We start from the raw sequence: 27,959 nt of genomic DNA, 5'->3' as shown, positions 1-27,959 counted from the left end.
TTTTGACAGTGACGTTTCAAGTTAACCTCAATGATATGGCACCGTTAATCGCTTTGTTTTGAAAATTAATAAAAAGTATTGCTGTATTATTACCTATTCTGTTATTATCAATAAAATAAAATTAGCGGTTAGATAACGTTTATCTTAATTTTTTTCTTTATGTGCAAAAAATGATAACGTTGGCTGTGTAAAGAACAATCTACTGATTACAACTTACCCTTCTTATTGAGTTTAGACAAGATTATCACCAAAAAGAGTGCATAATTCAGGACAGGAACCTATTTAAAATGTCTAACAAATACAGTGACACGGAAATTATAATACGTCGCGCCGTAAAGGACGATATGCTAGCAGTCACCGAAATGATACAAGTAAGCAACCACTTAAACGTATATAGTCATTAGGTATATTTTGTTCATAAGCATGCAAGCCTACAAGAGCCGCTGAAATCAAATGACTTATGCTTTACAGGAGCTCGCTGACTTTGAGAAAATGTCTGAAGGCCCTAAAATAACAGTTAAAGGTTACTTTTAATACAACTTCATATTTTCATAATTTATTTTATGACAATTAGGTACATACAATTGTTTGTTTGTTCATAGATCTGCAACGCGATGGTTTCGAGTGTAGCCCACCTGCATTCAGGTGCCTAGTAGCAGAACTTAAGAAGGGAACAGGTACAATAATAGCTGGGTATGCTATCTACTTCCCTATCTACTCCACTTGGGAGGGTCGCTCCATGTTGCTAGAGGACCTGTACGTGAGGACGAGCGAGAGGCGACGCGGGCTTGGCGATAAACTATTCGATGCTGTTGCTAATGTAAGAACTTGAGCCATACTTTAACATATTTTTCTATAGTTTACGGCACGGAACAGAAAAAACAGTGGAAGTGCAATGCACCAAAATTACTATAGGAACCGCTGTCGCCAAACTCATACAAATATACCGATAAACATATATTGCACTACAAAGAAACAAACCGTTTGATTTGTCGTTTTAAGTTTAGTCAAAACTAGCCTACGTCACAGATTTGGAAACAAACCCTGACGTTCTAGAAATAAGATTTATTTTGCTTTAGCGGAAGAACGTACTTACGAGCTATAGTCACACTAGATTCGATTGTCCAGTTAATTCCCCTACTTGACCATAGATGGCGGTATTCTAAGTGGTAGCAATTATAAACTTAATAGCGTTGAACATATGGTTGACATTTTCGTGATCGGTCGATTTCTAATGCTACTCAGCCAAGGCCGCACCACGTAGCTCATTGAATTATCTATCGATATCGATAGATACGCGTTATTTTGTTCATTCGCTAAAATAAAATTAGAAAAAGGTAAATATAAAATTGAATAAAAGTGCTGGTATGTGTGCATGCCTTTTACAAGTATGCACTATAAATACTGCAACGTGTGAAAATAGTAAAATTTTATTTATTGCCCTTGAAATAAAACATATTTGTTAAGAAACTGGCGTTTCGAAAGTCTTATTTTTAATTTTAATAAATGATGTATGCGAACATTTATATATTTTTCGACTATTGCGTTTATCAAATCGGTAACGTGATTGGACGCAAGAAATTCGCCAATTTGATGGGAGGCAATATCGTTAAATAAAAGAGTTCCTATGAACTTTCGCATTATTTGAGTTATCGCTACTTCTTTTCGAAAATCTCTGGTTGAAAATGATGTGTCACTAATGCGTCAACACAGACATCACAGTTTATTTTTTTCATTAACATTCGGGCAATGTAACCAGCAATATGGGCTATTGCTTTATTACTGAAATCAGAAAAGTGCCCTCCTAGTTCTTCAATTTCTGAATCGTCCTCAATTTGATCGTATTGTGACATATCTAGAGACATACTACTTCTGTTTATCCTTTCAACAGCTGACGAACAGTTCGGTTGGTATCCAATTAACTCTACTCGTTGCATCTATCCATTTCTCTTTGATGCTTGCATCTTTGGGAAACCTAAAAATATTTAAAATGAAGGTTAAAGGAACTACTGATGTCTATTTAGTGATCAATGCAACGTCTCACTCATTAATAAATTATAATTATTACTTTACTATTTATTTCCTTGTACCGATATAATCGATAAATTCAATATTCGACTTGGCCACATCACTACTTGAGTAGCGAACGAGCGCTATTGAATAGAATCAATCCAAAATAAACTTTATCTTAATGGTTTAAGGTTGATTTTGACTAACCGTTCTATTAAATATTAGTAAATTGAAATAAATTAAGATTTATTAGAAAACAATGAAAATCCTACTTACCGATGATACGAAATACCTCCATTTTTAAGATTTTTTGTCCTACTATCATTTTTACACTCCAAAACGGAACAGTACGGCATTGCTAGGGCAATATGAATTTGTCGCGAGACTACCAACTCTACGCGATGTTAGAACGCGACTGGGATCCGTTAAGCATAACGATGCTTAATTGTGGCACGCGTGCCACGCCTACTTAGCACTTCCACTGTTTTTTCTGTTCCGTGGTTTACGGAATATTGATTTGAGATTTCTAATGTTAAATCTAGTGTGACAAAGGGAAACATTTATATTGGTATCTTCCAATAGCTCTATTTATTTATTTAGAATAGAATAAATTATTTTAAAACTTTTACAAGTGCTTTTGAATCATAAAAATAATTTACCACTGATTTGGTATTCTACTAACTATTCCTAACGAGAAGAACCAGCAAGAAACTCAGCCAGTGCTCTTCAAATGTTCAGTTTACAATAATATTATTGTCATATAGTTTGCATTTGCTGCACTTTGCTGTTGGATTTAGTGAATCTTTGAGTCTACTGTGTACCAAGTTTCGTTTACTATATTAAGAAATAAAATATTTATGCTTTAAGTTGCCATTGATAACTGATTACTGCCATATTACGTATTTGATTTAGTTTTACCAGTTATTCCTTAAGTTTTTATGTATATATTTTTTAATAAATATTCATAATTTTGTTTCAGGAAGCACATTCTGAAGGTTGCTGCAGAGTGGATTTCCATGTTTTGGAATGGAATAATGCAAGATCATTTTATGAAAGCAAAGGTGCAGTCAACTTGACAGGCTGGGAGCAGTGGTGCCTCTACCGCCTCACAGGCCAAGCATTAGAGAACGCTGCACGAAACGCTAGCGAGAAATAAAACCAGACAAATAAGTGCATTAATAAGTTTAATGTAATATTGTACATTTCTCTTCACAACTAAGAGATCCATTTTATATGTTGTTATCAAAAGATTTAAATAAAGTGTTTGGGAAATGCACTACAACTTTATATCATTAATTAACTAGGTATATACAATTATTAATAAATGCGCTTTGTTCTTAGATCTATTCTGTCCTAAGGTTGCTAACAGTGAGAGCCATAAGATGTGCGGATGATTTTGTGAAAGTTATTCAGTGTTATAAAACTATGGGTAGGTATTATTATAGGTATTATAGGATAACAGCAAGAATTATTTTACATTAAATCTGAATTATTAAATAATATTATAGGACCACGAGTTACAATAGGCAAGGTTGGGATTGAAAAAAACACAGTCTGATTCCGACCTGACATGGTTGTCATGTGATTCAAGCAAAAGAAAATACATATCTAATAATAATTATTGCTCACTTAGCATCGGCTCAAGTTGCGTATTTTGAATGGTCTGAAGATGCAGGCACACATCAGTAATGTGACGAGGGAACAGGAGACACGAGGACAGGCACCCTAATTTGCGCGACGCTCAAGTTCAGTCGATCGTCACATCAAATTGATTTGTAGCAGTAGAACACAATGTTTGTCTTGCTTAAATATTATCTACAATGTATTTTTCCTTGGCTGACTTAAAAGATAATCAAGTCTTTTCTCGCAGAGGCTGGTGGCGAGGAGTATACAATGTTTCACAGACTACAACATAGTTTCACTCGGACCAAGTTCTGGCTGCAAGCTAATAATATCGAGGGCCGGGAAAGCACATCATACTATTTTCACGGATACGTTTACCTTTTAAAGACAGCTAAGGAAGAATAGATTATTAGATTCGAAGGAACTTGGAATAATTAGTTTAATCTTATTTAGTAGTTGAGATGTCCCAGTTTCCATTTTCATTATTATCAAGTTAAGTAAGTACTAAACGACAAGGTCCCATTAGTAATGTAGGTATCTATTAGCATTACTTGGTGTAACAAGTTTGATTAAGTTTAACTTATTATAAACAGCCATTATAAATACACATCAAGTGACTATCTTTCAGTCGAAATTGTTTAATTAGATATTTACATGCTAAGTACTTTACTTTCTACATATGCCTTATCTCTATACCTATAATTCTTACGCTAATTATAATTTTATACAAATTACATTAGAGACCTATTAGGTGTCACGAAAATAACTGACTTGGCATCTTATAACACGAAATGCCTTTATTGACGAGTCTTATAATACTGATCTCCCTTAACTATTGAAACTTTAAAGTTATTCAAATATACAACCGTTGTACAATCAATTCTGATATATTTTTATTTTGATCAGAATCTTAGGTGTATCTATCATTATATAGATACCTACCTTTAATGGTTGATGTTCTAAATACGAGTATATATCCAGATATTTTATAGATGGCATCTGTGGCATTCGATAAAACTTGAGTTTTTGTCTCAAAATAAGGAAATACTTGCTAGAAAGAACACATGATCGTGAGTTACACAGGAAACATTAATTACTTTCTTCAATTTAAGTATTATAATTAATTACTTATTTATATTGTTAACTCTAGCACAAGAGTTAAGGCACTATTCCATACACTCCGCATGTCCACAATGACTGATTATTTATCGTCCTGAGGGTAGGAACATGGTAGCGACTATCCGGACCAGCGATATGAATGCCTCACTATATAGATGCGGCGCTTCGTAGTAACAACATGTACTTTCCAATGAACATCGGTGTTCGCACTCTTGTCGATCGTAAGCCGCAGACGCAATCCGTTTCTATGAATATAGTTAGTTAGAATAGACTATAGGTACTAAAGCTACCTATTAATAATCTACTCATATACAGGGTGTAAGTAGAATGATATCAAAAACGAAGACATGTAGGTGATTGATAGTAGGTACTGCTGATTGCTTAACATAACACTTAAAACCCCAGATTTTTTTGAAAGTTCACAATGTATTACAAATAAAATAAATTGACTAACGCTAGCGGTCAACGACCGTCGCGTAGTTAGGTGCCACTGGGTGAATGGCCCGTCGTAGGCGGGGCATTGACCCTGAGTTTTGTATGCTATACATTGCGGGTTTGAAAAATGCAAGTTTAATTTTCACAAACGGACTGGGTCTCAAGCGAAGCAGATTACAGCAATAGGGATGTTCGTTGGAACGTGTAATTTATATCGTACGTACGAGTGACGCCCCGTTGGTTACTCTACCCTGACCATACACGGTCAAGTTAACAGCGTCCAATCACACCCCCATGTGGATGGCCATACACCCCACTGGACGCTGCGCCGCTTCAAATCTGCTGCAACCTTGACCGGTAAACTTGATCGTGTATTTGGTCAGCGTTATGTCTTCCTCTAATTTTTAAGGCAACAAAGTCTGACCAAAGCTTCTGGCAGGCCTCGCGTGCCAATCACAACACAACAAACTGCAGGTAGGTATGCCACGGTTTTTATTGATCTAATTGAGAAAGCTCTCCCATGATGTATTGGACTGGGTGTTGCCAGGGCGATCATCTCCTGGTGCGTCTGCGGGCGAGGCTGCAGCGCTACGTGGAGGCCATGAGCTTGGCGTGCGCCGTCACGTTGCGCTGGTGCAGGAATCCGCTGCCTTCCTCCTCTTCGCCGCTGCCCAGCCCGTACTGTGGACATGACGAAACAGAACTGATAATTAAAAGTAAAGATCCACAGCTGAAATTAGTTTCAGTTGTGTGGGTAGGTACCAGGCCATCATCATTAGGTACCTATCTCAATATTCTCAAACTATTGTCGGCTCACTATGGAGCACATTCTCCTATCAATGGTTAAGACTTCAGCCTCCGATTCAAGTTCGATCTCGGGCACATAGGTACCTTTTAACTTTTTTCAGTCAGGTATGTGCGTGCTAAATAATTCAACGGTGAAAGAAAACGAGGCAACCTGCATGCCTAAGAATTCTGTAATATGTTCTCAATAATGTGAAAGGCAATCCGCACGGCTTAAACTCTTTTGAATTCTGAGAAAAGACGTACCTATGATATCTATCAGTTGAAACATTGGAGAAAATATATTTAGCTAGTAAGATTTGGAAGTAGCGCTGACCTGTAGCGCGTGCAAGTAGTGCTGCTGCGAGTGGTAGGGCGCGCCGGACGCGGCGTGCGAGCCGTAGCCGTCGTAGCCGGCGGGCGCGCTGGGCTCGCTCTTGATGCTGAACAGCGAGGGGTTGGACAGGAAGGCGGGCGCCGCCAGCCCCGCTGGCGCGCCGTACTGCGCGCCCTGCGCGTGCGTGTGCGCGTGCGCGTGCGAGTGCGCGTGGTGCGCGTGCGGCGACGGCGCGGGCTCGCGGGCCTTGCTCGCCGCGCCGCCCATGCTCGCCGTCAGGGGCAGAGGCACTTCTGCTATGCTGGGTTTGCTCTCTGGAAATATAAAAGCTATGTTTCGGCAGGGTTCGATAAAATGGAGGCCCTCAAAACAGCTGTTCTGTCTGGCGGTCATTTCATAAATAGCGTTCGCGTTAGATAGGTATTTCCGCCTGAAAAAGACAGGACTTCTGCTTACCATCGTCAGTTTGAAAAAGATTCTACTGAGAAGAGCCGGTAACTACGTAACTACTTATTTCACTATTTACTTACTAATTTATTAGTTAAGTATAAAGTACAAGTATATTTGCTTATCTACTCATGGGTTTAGGAAATTGAACGCACCGTCAATTCCAGGAGAAGTGTGGCCATCTTTCTTGGAGCCATCTTGCGGTGGTTTGACGCCGTTCGCTGACTTCTTCGGCTTTCGTTTCCTCGTTTGAATTCCATCTTTTCGCATCGCTAACGGCCTATGGACAATTTTTTTAAATTAAATTATATAAACTTACTATTTCAGAGTCAGAGAGTAGGTATATGTCAGAGTTGTCTACGACGACGTTCAAGTATGTAAATTTGTTTGTCGTGAAAAGTTGTTTTTGCCGCGTATTCGTGACACCTTTGATGCTCATCCCGGTGAGGCTCGATCGGCGCCCTGCTTGTCTTACTACATGCCATAGGTCTGCAGGAAGAGAAGTAGGGGTGCCGATTCCTACAGGCCTATGTCGTGCCTATGTACTTACCAGTTGTACGAACAGAATCTTACTATAACAGTCAAACTTCTTATTTGTTAGTAGATCAACCGAAATGATTCCAGAAGCACTGAATTTCTGTGATGGGCACTGCTAGAGATAGCATGGATATGTTGTATGGACGTAGCGCCGTTAATTATTAATTGTAGGATGCGTTTAGATATGTACCTATCTACAACTATGGCATAGTCACCTGACTATCCCATACCAAAAGCCTGCTGGTTAGGCACTCTTGCTGCTTGAGCATGGTGGTTGCGTAGCCTAGGGTTGCCTTAGCAATTAACCGGTGGAAGGGCACTTTTACTTTCTTTCCGGGGAACCACAATTTCTTCCGGACTTCAGCCTGGTGGCAAGGCGTCTCAGATTTGCACGGACTACAATACTCCTCCGTGTCGACCAGGTCTCTCAGGATTCTCTAGTTCTCCTACTCTGTCCTCTCCTTTTACTTTCCGCCTATCTTCTGTCTCATCATTATAGGTACCTCTAAGCATTCTCAAGCAGACGTCAGACGGAACATTCACAGCGTGTCTCTGGTCGCAGAGACAGCAATCTTTGCTCAGTGCTTTTCCGATTGCGAAGAGAGTTGTAGGTGGAATGATATTAGAGGTGAGGTATGTTACCTGTTGATGCCGTGCAGCTTGTAGTAGAGGCCGCACGCGTTGCAGACGGGCTCGCCGTCGTTGTTGCGGCGCCACAGCGTGGTGTTGCGCGAGCCGCAGTTGGTGCAGCACTGGCCGTGGCGCCGAGCCGCAGACTGCACAACACATACACTTTGATGACATCCCATTTGCTGGAATGTTGGATTAGCAGGTAAGTGCGTGACCGCACTAACAAAGCTTTGTTTTTTAATTGACTTAATTAACTTAAAGCTAGCTTTATCTAATTACTGTACAAATTATGCCCGCGGCGAATACTGGCTGCATTTCCGCGCTGGACAGCCAGGCTAGTCCGTTGGCCAAAAAAAGGGGTCAGCCCTTCGGTCACCAGAGGAGGTTATTAATCGCGGTGAAATGTCTCGTAACATTTTTTTAGCGCTAAGACTCCATGGCCCCAGCAGGGTTTCAACGGCAAAAGGAGCAAAAATGTAACTCGATAAGAGAGGCATACTTGCGCCGCTAGCCGGTTACAATCATTTCTGCTGCGATCTTGACCCTGCCTACCTGATAGGTGTGACACGGGGTCAATGTGTCAACGCACGTTGCGTTCCACATTAAGAAGGACCCCTCCTCGGTCCCTAGACTGCACAGGTTTGGATTCGCCTATACGAGTAACGAGACCTTATCTCATCCTGAGCCATCCTGAGGATTGACTTGTCAAACCTATCAAACTATCTCTTGCAACTCTACTTTTCAGTAGATAAAGTTATTTTTTTAAAATAAAATATTTACGATTCTACCCACCATTTTTTTTAAATAAATTTTCAGTTACCTTTATTATTTAGAAACAAACGACGTGATCTTCCTAAAAACGAAGTTAACTTTTTACCAGGTATTTTCCTGTTCCAACCCAACTTCCATGATCTCATAATGACACATTATCTCAATTCTCAACTCTATTCTCTACTTATTGGATGAATATAAGTAACACTTGGGTATCTAAACCTGCCTACTAAGTATTTACAAAGTATAAAACTGCTGCAACATAAAATCCCGTTTATGTAATACGTAGATAAGCATTTAAGACCTCTAAGTTCCCTCCACCGCGCTCTGTCTTGCAGCGCCTGCATCCTACGAGATACGGATCCATGCAGCTCGATAGGCGATAAATTGAAGATGCACACCTATCTATACAACGTAGAACATGCTCTACTGGGAAGCACTACGAGATGCTATCATTATGATTGTCCAATGATAACGGCCGGCGACGCCGATTGGCCGGCTACCTGCCGCGATGCGCTATAGCTACGGATCCTACATAATGCACGCCCGCGCGAGATAGCTGATAGCTCAGCGAGTCGTTCATCGGCCCTCCTCTGAGGGTCTCGCCTCCCCGAGCCCGGCCGCCGCCACCGCCGGTCGTCGCTCGTTTACTTGTCAATTGAATGGAAATCGCGGTGACTGCGCGTCGGCCCATTATTTAATTATTCACTAGGGTTGCCATGTTTGGTCTGAGATCCAGTTGAGAGATTTTGATTGTAGATTTAAGTACGCACCTATTACGTACATATACCTAACAGGTTTAGTTGCTGCCGTCCTGAGCTTTGATTGTACTTAGAGAATAGAGCTCGTATGCAAAGCTGTATTTAACTAATACGCGCTCATTTACTTAATAATAGTTAGCTGATAATAATAAATAGTGAGACCAACATTTTAGGGATAGGAAAGAGACTAAGTCAGAAGAGTAGTAGGTATTGGTAGCTATCTGATTCCTAAAATCGCACCGACAGGGAAGCTATAGGACAGGAAAATCTTTTAAGAATAATTTCGCAACTCTTTTTTGTGAACAAAAACTTAAGATTTATATCACGATACTTTTGGATATTTTAGAGTCTTATTAACATCTATCTACCTATTATCTACCTAGATTTACTTAATCATGTAGGTACATAGGGAATTTGTCAAAATCAGAGCCCTCTGCTGAGCCTTTCACTGACATGTTCAAAACCCCAACATCCTCCTAACCCTATTTAATTCCTATTACCTATACCTATCTAACCTATTAGGTAAATGGTATCTACCCACTTATCTACTGGTTCCTCCGTCATGGCAACCTCCAATGGTATGATAGGTATGTACCTAACTGCGGTCTTATCACTTATCGGGCAACGTGGTGCGACGTGAAGACATGTCGTTGATTAACAAGCATGCCCGCATTACGAGTACCAGCGTAGCGGCACGACGCCAGCCGCGTACCGCCCCGTCGAGTCGGAGCGGCCTCTCTGAGCTACTACTCGATTAGCGATAAGCTATCTCGCCAGACGACGACTGAACTTATATTATATTGGAGCGGGAACACAGCCAAGAGTCAGCGGAAAATAGAGTCCAAATTAAAGTGCTTGAGTGAGGGTCTCCACAAAGTTAATATCAATCTATTTACTTACTTATCAAATATCACAGCTCTACTTTCTTACGCTGATCGTACACGATCAAGTTTGCAGAGGACTCGACGCGGTAGAAAAACTCAGAGCCCTACACTGTCCTGTTCAAGCCCGTAAAGTTGACAGTAAACTTGATCGTGTATGGTTAGCGTTAATTGGACAAAGAACTCCTAAACTAAACAATTCTATCCATTACAACGTTTTAGCAGACCGAGCATAAAATCCATACTAATTGTTATAAATGCGAAAGTATGTATGTCTGTCTGTCGGCTAGCTTTTCACGGCCCATCTGTTTAACCGATTTTGACGAAAAGTACAAAAACAACTTGCGTTCCGGGAAAGGACATCAGAAAATCAAACAGTTCCTACGGGATTTTAAAAATCCTAATGCACGCAAACCAAATCGCGAGCATCATTTAGTAAAAATTAAAAAGTTTTACTCAAATAACTTGACGATTCGAAAACAATTTCACAAAGTGCTTTCGAACCGTCAAGTAACACTACACCTACTGGACTCAATTCCCACAAAGAAATATAAAAGTAATATTGGAAAATATTTTTTGACCCCCAGACCACAATACTTTGTAGAGCAAGCAAAAAAGGTTGAACACGAATCGAAAAACCGAAAGTGCAAAGGTAGATATTTTTATCTAAGTACAAGTAGAGCATGAGGGATATAGTTTTTGAAATTAAGCCCAATTTTTTAACCCATTGATAAGTAAGTAAGTAAGTATAAACGATTCGATCACTCCCGATCCCCGCCGACATTTCAGCTAAGTATGGACTTGCAGAGACCCTCGAGCTGTTCACCAATGGAAGTGGGGAGCGGTAGCGTGTAGTCCCTAGCATTGGGCAAGCGCGAGGTAGGTACGAGTCAGAACGTGCTAGGATGTTAGTCAGCTAGGGGTTGCGGGTGGGGGCGGGGCACATGCACTAGTCTACACGCCACCGACTCACCTTCTTCATGCCCCTGGCCATGCCCTCGACACTCATCCAGCGCTGAACGGAGCCGTCCTTATAGAAGCGCGTGAGGAGCTCGGCGTCCGCACCTGTTCGCAAACAGACCGTTACTATCGTCGCTGCGACTCACCAGCCGCTTGCTGGGCTTCACCAGCGGGCGGTTGACGCCGTTGATCTTGTGGTACAGGCCGCACGCGTTGCACAGGTAGTGGCCCGTGGAGTCGCGGCGCCACAGCGGCGTGTTGTTGGCGCCGCAGTTCACGCACTCGCGCCCCTCCTCGTACGCCTCCAGCACGCCATCTGTGCGCCACATCACGTCACTAACGTTTACTTCTAGGTGCCAGCACCTACATCTTATACATATCTGTAGGAGTCACAACAAATCAAATTACAGGCTACCTGTTAAATTGTATAACGCACATGAATGGGTAAAGCAAATATGTTATAGTTAGGTACGTTGAGCGAATCTATAAAGGGTCTTGAAGGGGTTACCCATTGAAGCGCTCAACCGTAGTAAAGGTAAACCAAATGGAGTGGGGTCTTTAGAAACTCTTTGAAAAAATGTTATCAAACCCCCTTTTAACAGGTAACCAATATGCCCCTGTATAAAATAGGTACTACCACGGTTTCAAGGTTAGCGCGGTTCTATCTTAGACATGATCATCATCAGCTGACCCTCCTCCTGGCCTCCTCTCCTCCTCCTCTTCCTGAAGATGGTCACACAAATTATCAGTTAAGTCTGTCTGTCATTTAAGTACTTATTATATCTTTACGTAACAGGTTACGTAGGTTACACCAATGCTAATCCTTCTGTAACAAAACTAATAACTGTAGAACTAGTAGGTAATACTGGTCCCTACACTGTAATGCTAATGCACAATTATAGTTATCTATTCTGATTACACTGGGTAGGTATCTAAACTGCTGATAGTTGGTTTGGTACACACTGTCGTGTCGCGTCGGAGACGAAGCTACAAAGTTGATTCCCTTATCACTTCCTAGAAGGTTTGAAACAATAACAAACGGTAGCTCTGTGCGATACGTTGCCTAATGCGATTGCGGCCCAAGCATCTAGGGCTGCATATCACCAGGAAAAAAAACACCACATGCTAGGGTAAGAAAAAAAAATCCCGGCTCCTTTTTCATCTATAGCCCCCCTGAATTTTTTGGTTTAATTGAATTAAATTGATCAAGGGGTATGGGTTAAATAAAAACTGCCATTCCAGGTAACTAGCCCACTTGAATTTTAGTCTGTATTATCTCTTACCATCAGGTGAGATTGCAGTCTGAATAAAATAAAAAAGTTTTAATACAGTATTCGGTTTTGGGTTAAAGTTCTACACAAACAACAGGTTTGTTGTATTTGGTGCATTGCGTTTACGAGCTAGAAACACGTGATACGCGGACATACAGACAGAGTGACATTCATAGGGCTCCGTTTTACTTTTTGGGTACAGAACCCTAAAAAACGCATGAAGCCTAGGATTAGCGGATGTTTAGTCTTCAACCCTGCAGGTATCGCGTCATCGCGCAGATAACGCCGCAGTCCGCATCTGTGTGCTAACCTGAATCCATTAATTAGTGTACCTACCTACTTCATGTTTTGTATGATAGTTATGCCACCGATCACGACATTTAAGGGAACTTCTAACAAAACGTCAGGGCTTCGACGTCACGGGCAAGCGTCAAATGTATTATTAACATTTGACGCCCTGATGTAGCCCTATTTTTCTATGATTTTACGTCACCAAAACCTATTAGTCAACACTGATTCAGAATCAAACCGAGAGTTCCCTCACTCTAGGTACCAAGGTCACTCTGGTTAATTCTGCTATCTTCATAGTATTGTGGTACTGTTCTAGTGTTCCGAGTAATTGGGGTTCCTGCCTACTTGTACTCCCGACATGCAGTAGATAGGTGGGTAGGTAGGTACCTACTCACACATGGATTTTACTGATAGTAATAATCGGAATAATTAAAAATTATGTTATCATCTGTAACATACAGGCATATGGTCTACTTTATTTTATTATGCGTTGAATAGGTAGGTACATATTGTATATTAGGTAGGTAGCCTTTGTATCATTTTCTAATTTATTGTAGCTACACAGTTAAATAATAATATACTATATATTTTTGTAGTGTATTAATTTTATTTACACAGACACCTACTTAGTTAAGTATAAAAAAATATTTGCACAATATTATGATAGAGAATAATCATTACTAGTCGTACCTACGTCTTAGCTAGGTAAAGGGTCGTGGGTCCACGATAAGTACCTAGGTAGGTATAACTACCACACTTAAATACGGGTTTACAGATTATTATCCTTGTTCGTTGTTAGTAAATGTTAAAAATGTTAGTAATGATAAAAAAGCATGGATTTGACTCGCTCCAGCAATGCGCGGGTCTGCAATTGCTTGTATAGTATAGAATATTATTGTAAATTGCACAATTGAAAAGAGCAACCGCCGAGTTTCTTGCTGGTTCTTCTCGGTAGGAACGGCATTCCGAACCAGTGGTAAATTATTTGACGATTCAAAAGCACTTGTAAAAGTTTATTTGAATAAAAATCTATTCTATTCTATTCTATTCTATTCTAGTATACTTACCTATAATAATGTTATTTTATTGCGATAATGCAGGAGCGATACCGTGCGGTTGGGATTTTACCCACTGCTAACAATTAAGTAAATCAGGCGCAAACATTGCGTTGTAGCTTACAGATAATAATAATAACTACCTATACAGTTTCCCTATTGTTTATACGAGGTAGGTCTAGGTATACAAGAGTGGCGCATGGAAGTCCCTACAAGAGACCTGTGTCCAGCGGTGAACGACTATCGATGATTGATTCATTAATGGGCGATGATTATGCAGATGATAGGTACGAGATGACCCGCCCCAGCTTTGCTAGGGTGAAATTTCTGAAAATTCCGTCTTAGTGGGGTCCAAAAACCTAAGTAGGTTTATACCGTCGCTTCTCTTCTCATGCAAAATTCGCTAAGTAGTTTCAGTTTGTGATTTTTTTGAATTTTGTTCTAATTGAAGGCGCGTGTGGGTTCAAAACTAGCCTAAAATATAACATTTCTATGCAATTTTAACCTAAATCCTACCTAACCCTACCTAAATCAATTTTTTTCAATCAAGTTAGTACTTAGGTAGTTCCTCCTGAAAACTTGTGATGGTCCACATCCTACCTACCTACCTAGTCGAATTTGCATGCGCAGTGACCAGTGCGTAGACCGGAGCGACGATACTAGGTAAATAGGTTAGTACCTAAGTACCTACTAAGATTACCTAGTAAGATTAAATAAACAATTGAAAGGCCGCTGCAGATCTGTAGCACATCTGTAGAGTGTAGCTACATACCTGTTGCGCACTACTTGACTTGTGTAGGTAGGTACATTGGTGACCTTTAAAAATGAGGTCTTTGTCCTTTTGGCTCCCAAACAAGAAATAACCTACAGCTACCTCTTGGTAGAGATCGATTGCTCAGAATTTAAGTACAAAGAATTGATTAGGAAGAAACTTGTTCAAAATCATTCCTACTCGTAATCGTAAAGTTTTCTTCACTTTTCAGTTAATTAATCTTACTATCTAATACCTACTTATTGTAAAGGCAAAAGTGTGTTTGTTTGTCCTTCAATTACGTCGCAATTCTTGATAGTAGATTCTTAGTAGTAGTTGGTACTACCACGTAGCTATTACTACGAATCTACTATCAAGAATGCAGACTCTACCGAGAGACACCTATTTGTTATTACTTTACAAATTGCAATACTCGTAGCTATAAGTACCTACTTAGGTATTGTGGTACCTAGCACAATCGCAAGCATCGGCAAAACATTGAACAATGTCGGAGTAGGCGTTTAGATCGAACTTAGCTATCTATTAGTTTAGTTTCGGCACACGTTAGGTATAACTGATAGTTAGCTTATTCGATTATGAGCAGTGAGTCACTCGTGGCAGATACGTTATCGGCAGTTGGAGCTGTGCGGATAAACAGCGCCTCCCCAGCGACTGCTGATGCCTGATGTACTCGATACCCACGCTGTAGCTGCAGTGTACCGACTGCACTGAGACAGAACTAAGCATGTCTACCTAGATACTGCACAGTATTGGCCCCATCAAGCCTGACCTAGTTTATGTCCTCAATATGCCATGCTAAATGTCGCGGCATAAGAATACCTTTTCTTTCCTCTAGAGATATTTTTCTTTATCTCTGCTAAATAAAACTGCCAATCTTGTGCAAAGCTTAGATTAAGACCAATGTATATAACCCAAATTTGTAATAAATTGATTGAAAAACAAAAGTAAACTGCTCAGATTTAAAGTTCAGGTAGATAGCCTACTTACAGCTCCTAGCCGGGTGGCTAGGAACTGTAAGTATAGGTATAATTCCTAAGTACTAGCTGAAAAAACCAGCCAAGTGCGAGTCCGAATCGCGCACCGAGGGTTACTAAGAGGGTGAGCTAAGGTAAACAAATCCTTTTACCCTTTCTTTCCTACATTTATCACTAATGATGACGAACATAATATAATGAAAAGATAGCCGATATGGCTCCTTCTAGAAAATGTAAGACTTTTTAATTAATTAATTAAAATCCATTGATAAGGTATCATTAAAAACTATATTATTTAAATTATTTTAAAGGGAAATTACAAACCAAGATCCCCGATCGTCAAACCTTTTCTTATCTATTGCATAAACAACATTTTCGAATTCATGTATGGACCCAATAGGTACCTACCTACTTATAGCCAGTTTTAAGGACTGTTTGGTTACCAATAATAAACCCATTTCAAAACATTAAATTGATCATTGAAATTCCTAAATGTTTTGTGGAGAGTCGTCTAACAACTTAAGTCCGCGTGGCTGGCTGACGCCGCCATCACAGGATATAGGTACCTAAGTAGGTATAAACCTACCTACCTGCTTATTAGTCTTTGCGCCACAATCATAAACTAGTTACATATTACTTATTTAAATTAGTTTCGAATAAGCTGAAATGATTTGAAAAGTTTCCTTAATAATCACAATGACAAATCATGACGCTCGCAGCAAAAACAACAGATGAATTAGGGCTTCATTGAATTGTGGCCTGATTATTTATTTATTACTAACAACTTACAAGGATAATGAAATTCAGCTTCAAGGAGACGAAACACGGTCAATGTAGGTATTAATACATTTTTATCTATTTAATTTAAGTATTTGTAATTGTTGAGGCTATTGCTGGGGTGCCAACTGCCAATGTAAAGTTACAAAAAAATATGAAGAGTACACGGTTCGTGCGGCTAATTGGCACCGGCTCCAAAAAATAATATTTGTATGTACTTTCCTCTCTTACCAACGCTTGTACCTATACATACCTAATACATTAAATTATATTCTGTAATTTTAATTAAATATTTTTAGGGTTCCGTACCAACCTCAAAAGGAAAAACGGAACCTTTATAGGATCACTTTGTAGTCTGTCTGTCTGTTCGTCGTGTCTGTCAAGAAACCTATAGGGTACCTACTTTCCGTTGACCTAGAATCATGAAATTTGGCAGGTAGGTAGGTCTTATAGCACAAGTACAGGAATAAATCTGAAAACTGCGAATTTGTGGTCACATCATTTAAAAAAAAATTAAAATATGTTTCAATTTTCAACTATACCAAGTGGGGTATCATAATATGAAAGGGCTTTACATTCTAAAACAGTTTTTTTTTGTTTTATCGTGCAAAATGTTGGAAAAATACCCGAGTACGGAACCCTCAGTGCACGAGTCTGACTCGCACTTGACCGGTTTTTTTTAATTCTTGGTATTTGTGGTTACTGAAGTCGGTTTTCATTTTTTTTGATTTGTTAAACTACTTCATTATACATTTGTATTATTATTATTATTGACTTAATAACACAAGCAAAGATTTAATTATAAGATAAATTGTTGCGTTATGCTTGACAGCGCTAATCCTTGACTCTACATAACCTTTGCCGATATCCCTGGCGCAGTGGCCCATATTATGAGTCGGAAGACCCGGGTTCCGATCAGGAACAATTTGGGAATTTCAAATTGATAATCTAGTGTGGTTTTGTAGTGGCAAGGTACGAGTACCAGCCTCCCGGCAAGATCGTGCTGCCAAGCGATTTTGTGATCCGCCACGATTGCAGCGTATACACCGAACAGTGGTATAAGTATTGGTTTAATCAAAACTATCACTTTCTTACAGTAGCTCGATAACGTAAAACCTGCATCAATCATTATTACAATCGCAATTGTTGTTATTGGCCAAATTTATGGTATTCTTGTTGCAACAATGTATTGTAGCCAATAATGAGCGAGCGTCAACCAATCAAAGGTGATTGCGATCGTGATATTGTAGCTGTCAATCTTACTACAGCTACAGGCTGCCAAGTGAAATCTCTTACTTAAGGGGCCCACCAAATCTGTCATTTATAAGCATACAAAGGAGAGGAAAACGATAGACAATAACATGTAGAGCACGCGAATAAAGTGTGGATAAGGGTGCGTCACACTGCTCTATAATCGGAACAAACGCGATGCCCACGCGGCTGACGTCAAACTAACCGCGGCCGATAGCTGATTCAATGATTCCAGTTTAAATAACGGTTAACATTAACTGCAATAAATAATAAATTAATCACTAATCGTTCCCTATTCTGGCTAAGTGATCAGGATCACCCACTCAAACTCAAAGCATTGTACACTTTTTAATTGTCAATAATATCTACCTAATTGTGGTATTTATATGATAATGATATGAAGATAATAATTAATTGTGTAAACTTAAAACGAAAGCTACGATGGTTCCAACCGCGCCCTGGTCTGAGAAGAAACCTACAATAAACTCAGCCGGGTACCTACTCACTGGCCACCAGCTAGGTAGTCTGTAGTAGATAGCCTCGATAGCTCGGTTGAGGAGCGAAAGGTCGGCGGTTCAAACCCACCCGTTGCACTATTGTCGTACCCACTCCTAGCACAAGCTTAGTTATGATTAGAATAGATATACCTAATAAATTTTTTTTTTTTCAAAAAGAATATTAACTATTCTTAAAAAAAAAAAATGAGAATGAGAATCAGGGCTGAAATTATCGAAGGGGTTTCTACACGACCGCACAAAAAAGGAGTGAAATTTTTTCAGGGTTCACGTATATTATAGGTATCATGCCTTAACAGATTTGGACAGGGACCCAGGTAGGTAGGTACATAAATCGAGAATCGTTGCAATCCTTCATCATGCTGAGTGACACAGGCTATATACATATTTAAAAAAAAATTTAATATGGCGACCATATAGCGCCATTTTCAAATGTGTTTTTTTTTTACATTTAAGTTTGTTTTTTGGCAAGATGCCTATATTACCTCTTGCCCTGAAGGTATTTAGTTGCACTTGGTTAAGGTAAACATAGGTAACACAGGAATGAAGGTGTAGTTACCGTAAGCCGGCGGGCGCTGCAGCGCGTCGTAGGGCGCGCACCACGAGCCCATCACCATGTTCTGTCCGTACAGCCCGCCCGCCACGCCGCTTACGCCGCCCACGCCACCCACGCCACTGCTTCCTGCACACGCAATACACATGCCTTGTTATTTACATATAAAAGGAAAAGAGAGACTTCGTCTGTGGTGGCGTTTGCTGGCGCGCGTGTTGTGACTTTTTGGAGTGTTTTTTGTTAGAAGTTGCCGGTTTTTGTGTTCTGCTGGTGTTTATTGGTGGTGGAACTGACTGGGAAGCGCTCTAAAGGGGCGCCGCGTGTATGTCGGCGGGCGCCGGCACAGACGAAGTCCATACTTCATACAAGACTTCATACATATAGTTTCCCTAACTTGTAAATAACTACAAACTTGACATTGGCTAATCAGTGTAAAGCCAGACGAGAGAAAAAAAAGGAAAAGATGACTGACTGACTGATCTATCAAATCACAGTAAAACTACTGGGTGGATCGGGCTGAAATTTAGCGTGCAAATACTTAACTATTATAACGTACCTACAAATCCACTAAGAAAGAATTTTTGAAAATTCGACCTCTAAGGGAGTAAAATAGGGGTTTGAAATGTCTGTAGTCAGAGTCAACCTCTTCATCATGATTAACTCATCGCCAGTCCATAGCTGACTGAACGAGTCTCCTTGTAGAATGAGAAGGTCTTAGGCCATAGTCTGCCACGCTGGCCCAGTGTGGATTGGCAGACTTGACATAGGTACCTTTGAGGATATTATGCAGAATTCTCAGGCATGTAGTTTTCTCACGATGTTTTCCTTCCCCGCTAAGCAACTGATATTTAATTGATTAAAACGTAAATACATAACTCCGAAAAGTTTGAGGTGCGTGCCCGGGATCAAACCCCGAACTCCCGAACCAGCAAGAAACTCGCCGGCCGCTCGTTTCAAATATACATATTTAAGTTACAAAGTAAGGCAAGTAAAATGAGGCAACCCTCCAGTGTTCCAAAAGAGAATATTGAAATAACAAAATCATTTATTTAATTAGTTAAGTACTAGGTATAAGTAAAGCATAACAGTGTCTCAAAATATCTTGTTAGAGCAAGTTCAGTTTCAACAAAAGCTAAAAGTTTGTAAAAGTCTTCTGCGTTATCTAAAGGCATCGCAAAAGATAGACGTTATCACGTTTCAGTTTTATCAATCATCTCCAAATTATAATGGGTTCACTGTCCGTTGCGATAACATTGAATACAGGTGCTTTTACATATTTACTTAAGAGGTTTGAGAAGATGATTAAGTAATCGATTAATCAATCAGCAGCTTTAAGTTTATTGACAGATGCTTAAATCAATAGCTGCTTCTAAACATAGTATGTGGTCTATAAAAATGGGCCATAACTCTCAGCAATGAGGAATGTGACGCAAAGAGAGGTCTTTAGATTATCAAGTAGTAGAGTACAACTAAGAGTAGAGTAGAGAATAAGACAAGATAGACAAGACGTGTTCCAAAATAAAGTTCAAAACTGAAACCCTGTAAACCCTAAAGCTCAGATGGACAGTTTCGATGATACAGTCTTAGATGCCAGCGGGTTAAGTTGCAGGGGGTATAGCAGTTTTATTAAACTGGTAACTAGCCACGGCCGAAACCTCGCAGCAGATTAGAACAATTAGAACCGATAAATTCCGAAATTGCCCCACAATTCATAACAATATTAGTTATGAATATTATGATATGATTTCTGATAAGGTTAGTAAAGCACGATTTGTCACAAAGATGTACTTAACGACATGCCATGTTTGTGATACTGATAAAACCACATATTGTTTGTTATAATAATAATATAATTATACAAAATGAACATAATCATAAACAAACCTGCAATTAGCGCAAAGTTTTGCAGCCAAGATTGAGGTATCGGGCCATCCATGTCGAGGCTGACACACTGCAGAGGTCAAGAGCCGACACAAAGAGGTCGAGAGGTGCAGAGGACACGTCTCCGCGGTCAGAGGTCAGAGCGCGCACTGGCGGCCGGTGACGACAGGCGCGTCTCCTCGCCGCTTATCAGTGCTGAATCACTAAGCCCTATTGTTGTATTGGATGCCACAAGTTACGTACTTTGCGCTCAGCTTTACAGATTAGCTGACACCAGATCGATTTGGTAACTTTGACTTTTAACAGCGGAAATCTTTTTTTATTCAGCTGCAAGTTAGCCCTTGACTGCGATTTTACATGGTAAGAATATGTAGTCTAAGGCGGAAGCGATCTAACTTGGAAGGAGTACGGCAGTTTCATTAGTAAACCCCATAAGTACTCCTGATCAGTTTCTACGTGGAATCAGACCGGAGTGCTAGAAGACGCCATGGCCCCAGGATCAGGCCCCACAGCAAATGGAACAAAAATATAACTCTCGATAAGAGAGTCATACTTGCACAGCGTTATAATATCTATGCGGAAAAGACACTCGTGTAAGAAAAACTCCTCTAGATTTGAGACAAATTATTTTAGTGCTTAAAATACAAATCGCAATCGCTCAACGCCAGGACCCCGCTCGCTTATCCTCGAAGCTAAGTTGACAAACAGATTGCTCGAAAACAAGACAATTTGACCTGCGCCGGGCAAAACCGTATCATTCCGGGAATTAACGCGTATAAGCGATGCTTTTGATTCACGGCTGGTTAGGTATCTATGGTTTATATTTGTTGCGCCCGAGTCTGCGGCTTGGAGTGCGTAACTGGAGATTACAGCGTGCGTAGCACAGAAGCTGCTCTAAATATGTTCTTACAATTCGATGAATAAAGTTTTTGATGGCTTAATATAAACGATCAAATCAGAAACGAGGGGATCTGTACAGAATAACCGACATAGCTCGGCGAAGCGGCAATGCGCAGGGCTCATTGGGGTCCCAAGGTGCTAGTATGTCAATCTCGTATCAGAAAACGCAGCGTTAGAATACTTCCCGTTCTCGTCCCGTTGGATCTCGTCTCTCAGTTGAGAGACGAGATCCAACGAGTCGCAGGGAGCTGATGGTGGTCAATGTGGCAAGATCGTGGCGTGCGGAAGTCCTTACAATGTCCAGCAGTGGACGTCTATCGGTTGACAATAATGATGATGATAACCAGATCAAAGGATTAGCAAGCTGAACTGGCAATGGGCAGGTCATGTCTGTCGCAGAACCGACGGCCGATGGGGCAGACATGTTCTGGAGTGGAGACGGCGTACCGGTAAGCGCAGTGTGGGTCGACCTCTAGCCCGTTGGACCGATGGCGCGCGATGACCTGAAGAAGGTAGCGAGGAGCGGGTGGATGAGGAAGGCGGAGAACTATGTTTGTTGGCGCGCTCTGAGACAGACCTATGTCCAGCAGTGGACGCTTACAGGCGGATGGAATGGGAAAAAAAGATAAAACAAGCGGTCGGCAGTCGACACATCCTCGTATAACTTACCGTATTAGGATTTTAATGAAAGTACTATTTTTGTGAAAGAGGCTTTTTTTAATCAGTTTTATTAGAGACACAAAATCCGTGCGTGAAGGCGTCCATGTTGGGAAGGAAGAAAGACCACAGATTAAAAATGTGTAGACATAGTGACTGTTCCACAGAGTAGGCATTGTCTATTGATACAATATATTCTAACACCCCCCTTCAATGCTTACTTTATTATTAAAAATTTAGATACCTCCCAACATTTACACATTAATTAACAAAAATATACTTTACACACACACCTTAACAAAAATCGAAAAGCTAAGTTACATTTTGAAACAGACCAAACAAATTCCAAATGATTAAAACCTTTAAAATTATATTATCAGGTGGACCATACATGAAAACTTATGCAACACATTTTTAGACAAAGCTTTTGTAAACATATCAGCCACCTGATGTTCAGTTTTTACATATTTCAAACAAATTCTACCTTTATTGACAAGTTCCCTTATATAATGATACCTTATATCTATATGTTTAAGCCTTTTTATACATGTGGTGCTTGCAACTGTAATAGCAGACTGATTATCACAATACATTATTATCTTATCAGTATGAATATCAAAATCTTGACACAAGTTTTGCAACCAGCATGCTTCGCTTGCTGCCATGCTTAATGCTATGTACTCTGATTCCGTAGAAGAGAGACTCACTGAACTTTGTTTCTTAGAACACCATGAAATTAAGCAATTGGAATACATAAAACAATAGCCGGTGGTGGATTTTCTATCTTGCAAGTCTCCTCCCCAGTCAGCATCACAGTAGCCTATCAATGACGCATCATTACATTTGTATACTAACTTATAATTTAAAGAATATTTTACATATCTCAAAACACGCTTTAAAGAGCTTAACAAAGCAGTATTTGCTCTGTTTTGGAACCTAGAAAGTATAGAAATTGACACACATAGGTCTGGTCTTGTTCCTAAGACTGCATACATTAGACTACCTATTATCTGTCTACACTGATTTTCAATATTTTTATCACAACACTCTTTATTTTCCAATATTTTTGTATTAAAGTTTTGATCAATAGGGGTAGATATCGGTTTACAATCTTGCATGTTAAATTTTCTTAATACACTTTCTAAATAACGTTTTTGATTTAATTCAGTAATACCAGAATCTAAATTTTGCTTGACATTGATACCTAGAAAGTCTGACACTAAACCTAAGTCTTTCATGCTAAATTCTTTATTTAATAATAACTTAAAATCTGATATTTGTTTTTCATTACTTCCAAAAATCAACAAATCATCTACATATAGAAGAACATACATTTTATCTTTACTATCACACTTTGTATATAAACATGAGTCACATTGTGACCTTTTAAACCCAATTTTAGAAATTGTAGAGTTGAATTTTTGGTTCCAGCTTTTAGGTGACTTTTTGAGACCGTATAACGACTTATTTAGCTTAACTATATTTTTATCCCCACTATAAGCCCCATCGGGTAACTTTATAAACACCTTTTCATCAATTTCCCCATACAGAAAAGCCCCAGTAACATCCATTTGATATATAGGTAATTTACACTGAGTTGCTACTGCGGTAAATAACCTGAAAGTTGACAGCTTTGCCACGGGTGCATAAATATCATTTAAATCCATTAAATCAGTTTGCTCAAAGCCTCTAGCCACAAGCCTCGCTTTATATTGGATAGTTTTACCTGATTTCTTCGTTCTGAAAACCCATTTACTGCTTATAGCGTTAGCATTTTGAGGTAAATCACAAAATTCCCAAGTATTGTTATTTTTTAATGTCTCTAACTCCCTATCAATAGCTTTTTGCCAACTACTAGCATCCTGCCTACACATAGCCTCTTTGTATGTAGTAGGTATTTCATCTACAGAAGAAACATTATTACACCTGAAAAAAGAGGTTTTCTTACGGATACGCTTAGGTTTATCTTGTGTATAGACCACAGTGTCATTTTCACTACTCCCACTTTGACTTTCAACCTCATACATACTTTCTTGTTCATCACACAAGTTTTCTTCACACACAGTACTAGACTTTGATTCTAAGTTATCACTATGAGTGCTTTCTACATACACAGTTTCTTCATGTACTTGTGAAGACTGTTTTTCTTCAGAAAATGAACTTTTCATGAACACTACATCACGCCTAATGTCAACCGTGTTTTTGAATGAGAAATATATTCTATAACCCTTAACATTCTCACTGTAACCCACTAATATACCTTTTTCGCCTTTTGAGTCCCACTTCTTTCTTTTTTCTTTAGGAATATGGGCATAAACAGGTGTGCCGAAGATTTTTAAAGAATTTATATCAAACTTTTTGTTAGACCACAACTCATAAGGAGTTTTATCTTTTATAGTACTTTTACCTGTTCTATTTAAAACATATGCAGCTGTATTAACTGCCTCTGCCCACAAATATTTAGGTAACTTCTTAGCGCACAGCATAGTTCTAGCCGCTTCAATTAAAGTTCTATTTTCCCGTTCTGCCTTACCATTTTGCTCAGGACTATATGGGACTGTTTGTTGATGAATAATACCACGTTTATGAAACAATTGAGCTACATCTTTGTTCAAAAACTCTAACCCGTTGTCACTTCTAAAATATTTAACTTTATTTCCCGTTTCATTTTCAGATTTATTTAAAAAATTCTCTATACAGATCTTAACTTCATCCTTCCCTTTCAAAAAATACACACTCCTATAGTTAGAATAATCATCCTTGAAAACAACAAAATACCTTGCACCTCCAAGCGACGTTTGTTCCATAGGGCCACAAACATCAGCATGAATTAACTCACAAGTTTTGGTTGTTTTTATCTCACTACTTGGAAAGGGTAAACGATGGATTTTGCCCTCTAAGCAACTTTCACACTGTTCTTGCACACTACTTGCACCCTCAATGCAAATGTTATTATTTTTTAACACCTCTTTGACATAGGTCATGTTTTGGTGAGCAAGTTTTTGATGCCACTCATTTAAGTCTGTATTATTTTGCACCATATTTATTTCACTACATTTATAACGAAAATCTAAATAATAAAGGTTATCAATCCTCTTTGCAATAGCAGACAGTTGGTTTTTCTTGTAAAATTTACATGAATTTTCATCTGTCACCATGACATAACCTTTAGACGTAACACATTTTACAGAAAACAAATTAGTTTTTAAGTCGGGGACATACAAAACATTATCTATGGTCGAGTCGACCCATACTTTACCATTATATACTTGTGCCATTAAACTGCCTGACCCTAACACTTTAATAGGTGTGCCATCTCCTAGCATTACAAATTTATTTGTCATATCAGTAAAAGAAGTGAACAATTCTTTATCTTTGCACATATGATCACTCGAGCCTGTGTCGACCAAAAAAGTAGATTGGTTATAATCTTTCAAAGAGTTTGAGACTACAAATGCATTGCTAGAGCTAGTACCTTGTTTATTTAGTCTAAATTTACACTGACTCTTCTTGTGACCTAATTTCCTGCAAAAATAACAGCGGAGTTCTGGCTTATTGTTACCGTAGGCATAATTTTGATTTTTCACTGGACTGTCCGTCTTCACTTTACACTCAGATTGAGAATGATTATAATTTTTAGACCGAAAACACTGAAACTTTTTACCACTATTCCTGTTAGCTGCAAAAGCTGATGCAGGCGTTGAACTCGAAGCCTCCTTCATCCTCTCCTCTTCCACGAGCAGTCGAGCAACCAAATTATCATATGTTTGTTTGTCATCCGGAGCAGACTCCCATGCTGACACAAAATGTTTGTATTTCTCTGGTAATGACATAAGCACCTTTGTGATTACAAATTTTTCTGAAATATCCTCTCCCATCTGCTTGAGATTGTTCTTAATTTCCTGGATTTTGGATAGAAAAAACGACATTTCCATACCTTCGTCGAATTTAAATTGGAAGAACCGTTGTTGGATTATGTGTATATTTGTCTCACTTTTCTGTTCATACACACTTTGAAGCTTTCTCCACATCTCAGCTGCAGAACTACAGGTTATAATATGCAACATGACGTCCTCAGTCATCCTTGTAACTAACAATGATTGAGCCTTTGCATCCTTGCTTTCCCATGAAGTTTTTTGTGTTGGATCATCGGGCTTGACGCTCTTACCCTCTACGATGTCAAACAAACCTTGCCCTCTCAGTAAAACTGATGTTTGAAATTTCCAAATGTTCCAATTTTTTGGACCCTCCAGTTTACATACCGTGCCTTGAGCCACTGGTATAATAGTTGTGTTTTCCATCTTACAGCTTGCTCCAACCAACTTGATTGTAATAATTGACTTCCTACCTTGAACAGGCAGTATTTGCAGAGATAATTCCGTACCTCGCCGACCGCGCCGCAATGGCCGCCACGCGTTTTTTCAAGTTGTAATATTTCACAATAAATAGTAATCAATGCAAAATCAAAATAGATTACGTGGCTGGGCCGCATAACCTATTAGGATTTTAATGAAAGTACTATTTTTGTGAAAGAGGCTTTTTTAATCAGTTTTATTATAAACACAAAATCCGTGCGTGAAGGCGTCCATGTTGGGAAGGAAGAAAGACCACAGATTAAAAATGTGTAGACATAGTGACTGTTCCACAGAGTAGGCATTGTCTATTGATACAATATATTCTAACATACCGTAAGTGTCGTGGTGCGCGGCGTGGTGGTGCCAGGTCTGGTGCGGCGCGAAGTGCGCGTACTGCTGCAGCCGCCCGCCGCCCGCCACGTAGCCCAGCCCGTAGCCGTCGCCGCAGTCGCCGCCGTACGCGCCGCCGCCGCCGCCGCCGCCGAACATGCTGCCTCCGCTCCGCTCCCGGCGCCCACCCTCCGACCCTCCGACCCTCCGCCGGCTAGGCGCTCATCCTCTCATTGAGCTCCCAGTTCTGCGGCCAAAATATAACAAGAAAATTACAATCAATTACTATAGCCTTCATACGAAGGTCATTCGGAGACGTGGACCCTGCGAGTATGTGAGAGTAAAACGATGCGACGTGGTGCTGGAGAATCTTGGACTGATTATTCGGACCAACAAATCCGTTCTCAAAGAACTCGGCATCAAGCAGCGTCTATAATTCTCTGCTGTGCGGGCTCGCATTCTCACTTTCTTTGATCACATAACATTATTATCTAGACGCGACGACGTCTCCATTGAACGTCTAGTAGCTCGAGAAAGAGTAGAGGGGACCAGAGCACGTGGATGGATAGACCCATGAGAAGGATAGACCAAGTGAGAGGTGCGATGGACGTCCCCTCACATGAGTGCACGAGGAAGGCAGCCATCAGAGAGGAATGGAGACGCGTTGATAAAAATGCAGTGATGACCACGACCGCTCAGATCGGTCGACTGGTCTTCCGCTTTGTTGTTTGTTTGTGTGTGTGTTAGTTTGTTTGTTGTCGTTATTGTTTAAATCCATCGATGTATGATTTGACTTAAGCAGAAATAGCAGTAGATAGATACCTAATAAGCTAATAAATAGCACAAAATGAACGCTAGAATAAGCATGTAGAATTATTTATAGTACAGAGCAATGAAGCTTTACGCTATTGGATTGAACAAACATAACTAAATACTGTCGATTGCGGGTTGCGAACTTTACCGATTCAGCGAGATCATGCTTTTTAAAGAGCATCGAGTCACGATCTCGAGTCGACAAACAATTTACAAAGCATTAATCTATCAGGTGAAACTAATATCCTTATCAGTGAGCCCCAAAGGTTC

The 27,959-nt window shown here is 39.8% G+C and overlaps 2 protein-coding genes across 4 annotated transcripts; one reads left to right on the top strand and one right to left on the bottom strand.

Annotated features, from left to right (window-relative positions):
* Positions 1 to 4: 4 nt before the first annotated feature.
* On the top strand, positions 5 to 3,286 carry LOC123864107 (thialysine N-epsilon-acetyltransferase). Its single transcript, XM_045904315.1, has 4 exons — positions 5 to 371; positions 472 to 523; positions 603 to 820; positions 2,990 to 3,286. The coding sequence occupies exons 1-4, from the start codon at positions 288 to 290 to the stop codon at positions 3,164 to 3,166; spliced, it is 531 nt and encodes a 176-aa protein (XP_045760271.1). The 5' UTR covers positions 5 to 287; the 3' UTR covers positions 3,167 to 3,286.
* Positions 3,178 to 27,095, bottom strand: LOC123864106 (GATA-binding factor A-like). 3 transcript variants are annotated; one of them, XM_045904313.1, is made up of 7 exons: positions 26,879 to 27,095; positions 18,760 to 18,882; positions 11,308 to 11,399; positions 7,934 to 8,067; positions 6,910 to 7,034; positions 6,308 to 6,621; positions 3,178 to 5,868 (listed from the first exon to the last, which is right to left on the bottom strand). In XM_045904313.1, exons 1-7 carry the CDS (start codon positions 27,033 to 27,035, stop codon positions 5,776 to 5,778), a joined length of 1,038 nt encoding a protein of 345 aa, XP_045760269.1. In that variant the 5' UTR covers positions 27,036 to 27,095; the 3' UTR covers positions 3,178 to 5,775. The 3 variants fall into 3 exon arrangements, with proteins under 3 accessions (XP_045760269.1, XP_045760268.1, XP_045760270.1); XM_045904312.1 differs by lacking the exon at positions 11,308 to 11,399 and adding an exon at positions 11,441 to 11,610 and having other exon boundaries at positions 26,879 to 27,091; XM_045904314.1 differs by lacking the exons at positions 11,308 to 11,399; positions 26,879 to 27,095 and adding exons at positions 11,441 to 11,610; positions 20,638 to 20,771.
* Between the last annotated feature and the right edge of the window lie 864 nt (positions 27,096 to 27,959).

This window comes from Maniola jurtina, chromosome 4 (assembly GCF_905333055.1).
Source record: "Maniola jurtina chromosome 4, ilManJurt1.1, whole genome shotgun sequence".
NCBI classification, from domain to species: Eukaryota; Metazoa; Arthropoda; class Insecta; order Lepidoptera; family Nymphalidae; genus Maniola; species Maniola jurtina.
The sequence above is the reverse complement of the archived record's forward strand: the minus strand, read 5'-3'. Positions and strand labels throughout refer to the sequence as shown.

Bases quoted from the DNA above. Each gene is read 5' to 3' on its own strand.
- LOC123864107 (XM_045904315.1), top strand. From the start codon at position 288: ATGTCTAACAAATACAGTGACACGGAAATTATAATACGTCGCGCCGTA. The intron at 372-471 runs GTAAGCAACCAC...TATGCTTTACAG, and splicing joins CAGTCACCGAAATGATACAA to GAGCTCGCTGACTTTGAGAA. The intron at 821-2,989 runs GTAAGAACTTGA...ATTTTGTTTCAG, and splicing joins TATTCGATGCTGTTGCTAAT to GAAGCACATTCTGAAGGTTG.
- LOC123864106 (XM_045904312.1), bottom strand. From the start codon at position 27,035: ATGTTCGGCGGCGGCGGCGGCGGCGGCGCGTACGGCGGCGACTGCGGC. The intron at 8,068-11,440 runs GTGAGTCGCAGC...TGTGTTGTGCAG, and splicing joins TGAAGCCCAGCAAGCGGCTG to TCTGCGGCTCGGCGCCACGG. The intron at 7,035-7,933 runs GTAACATACCTC...AATTGTCCATAG, and splicing joins AAGCTGCACGGCATCAACAG to GCCGTTAGCGATGCGAAAAG.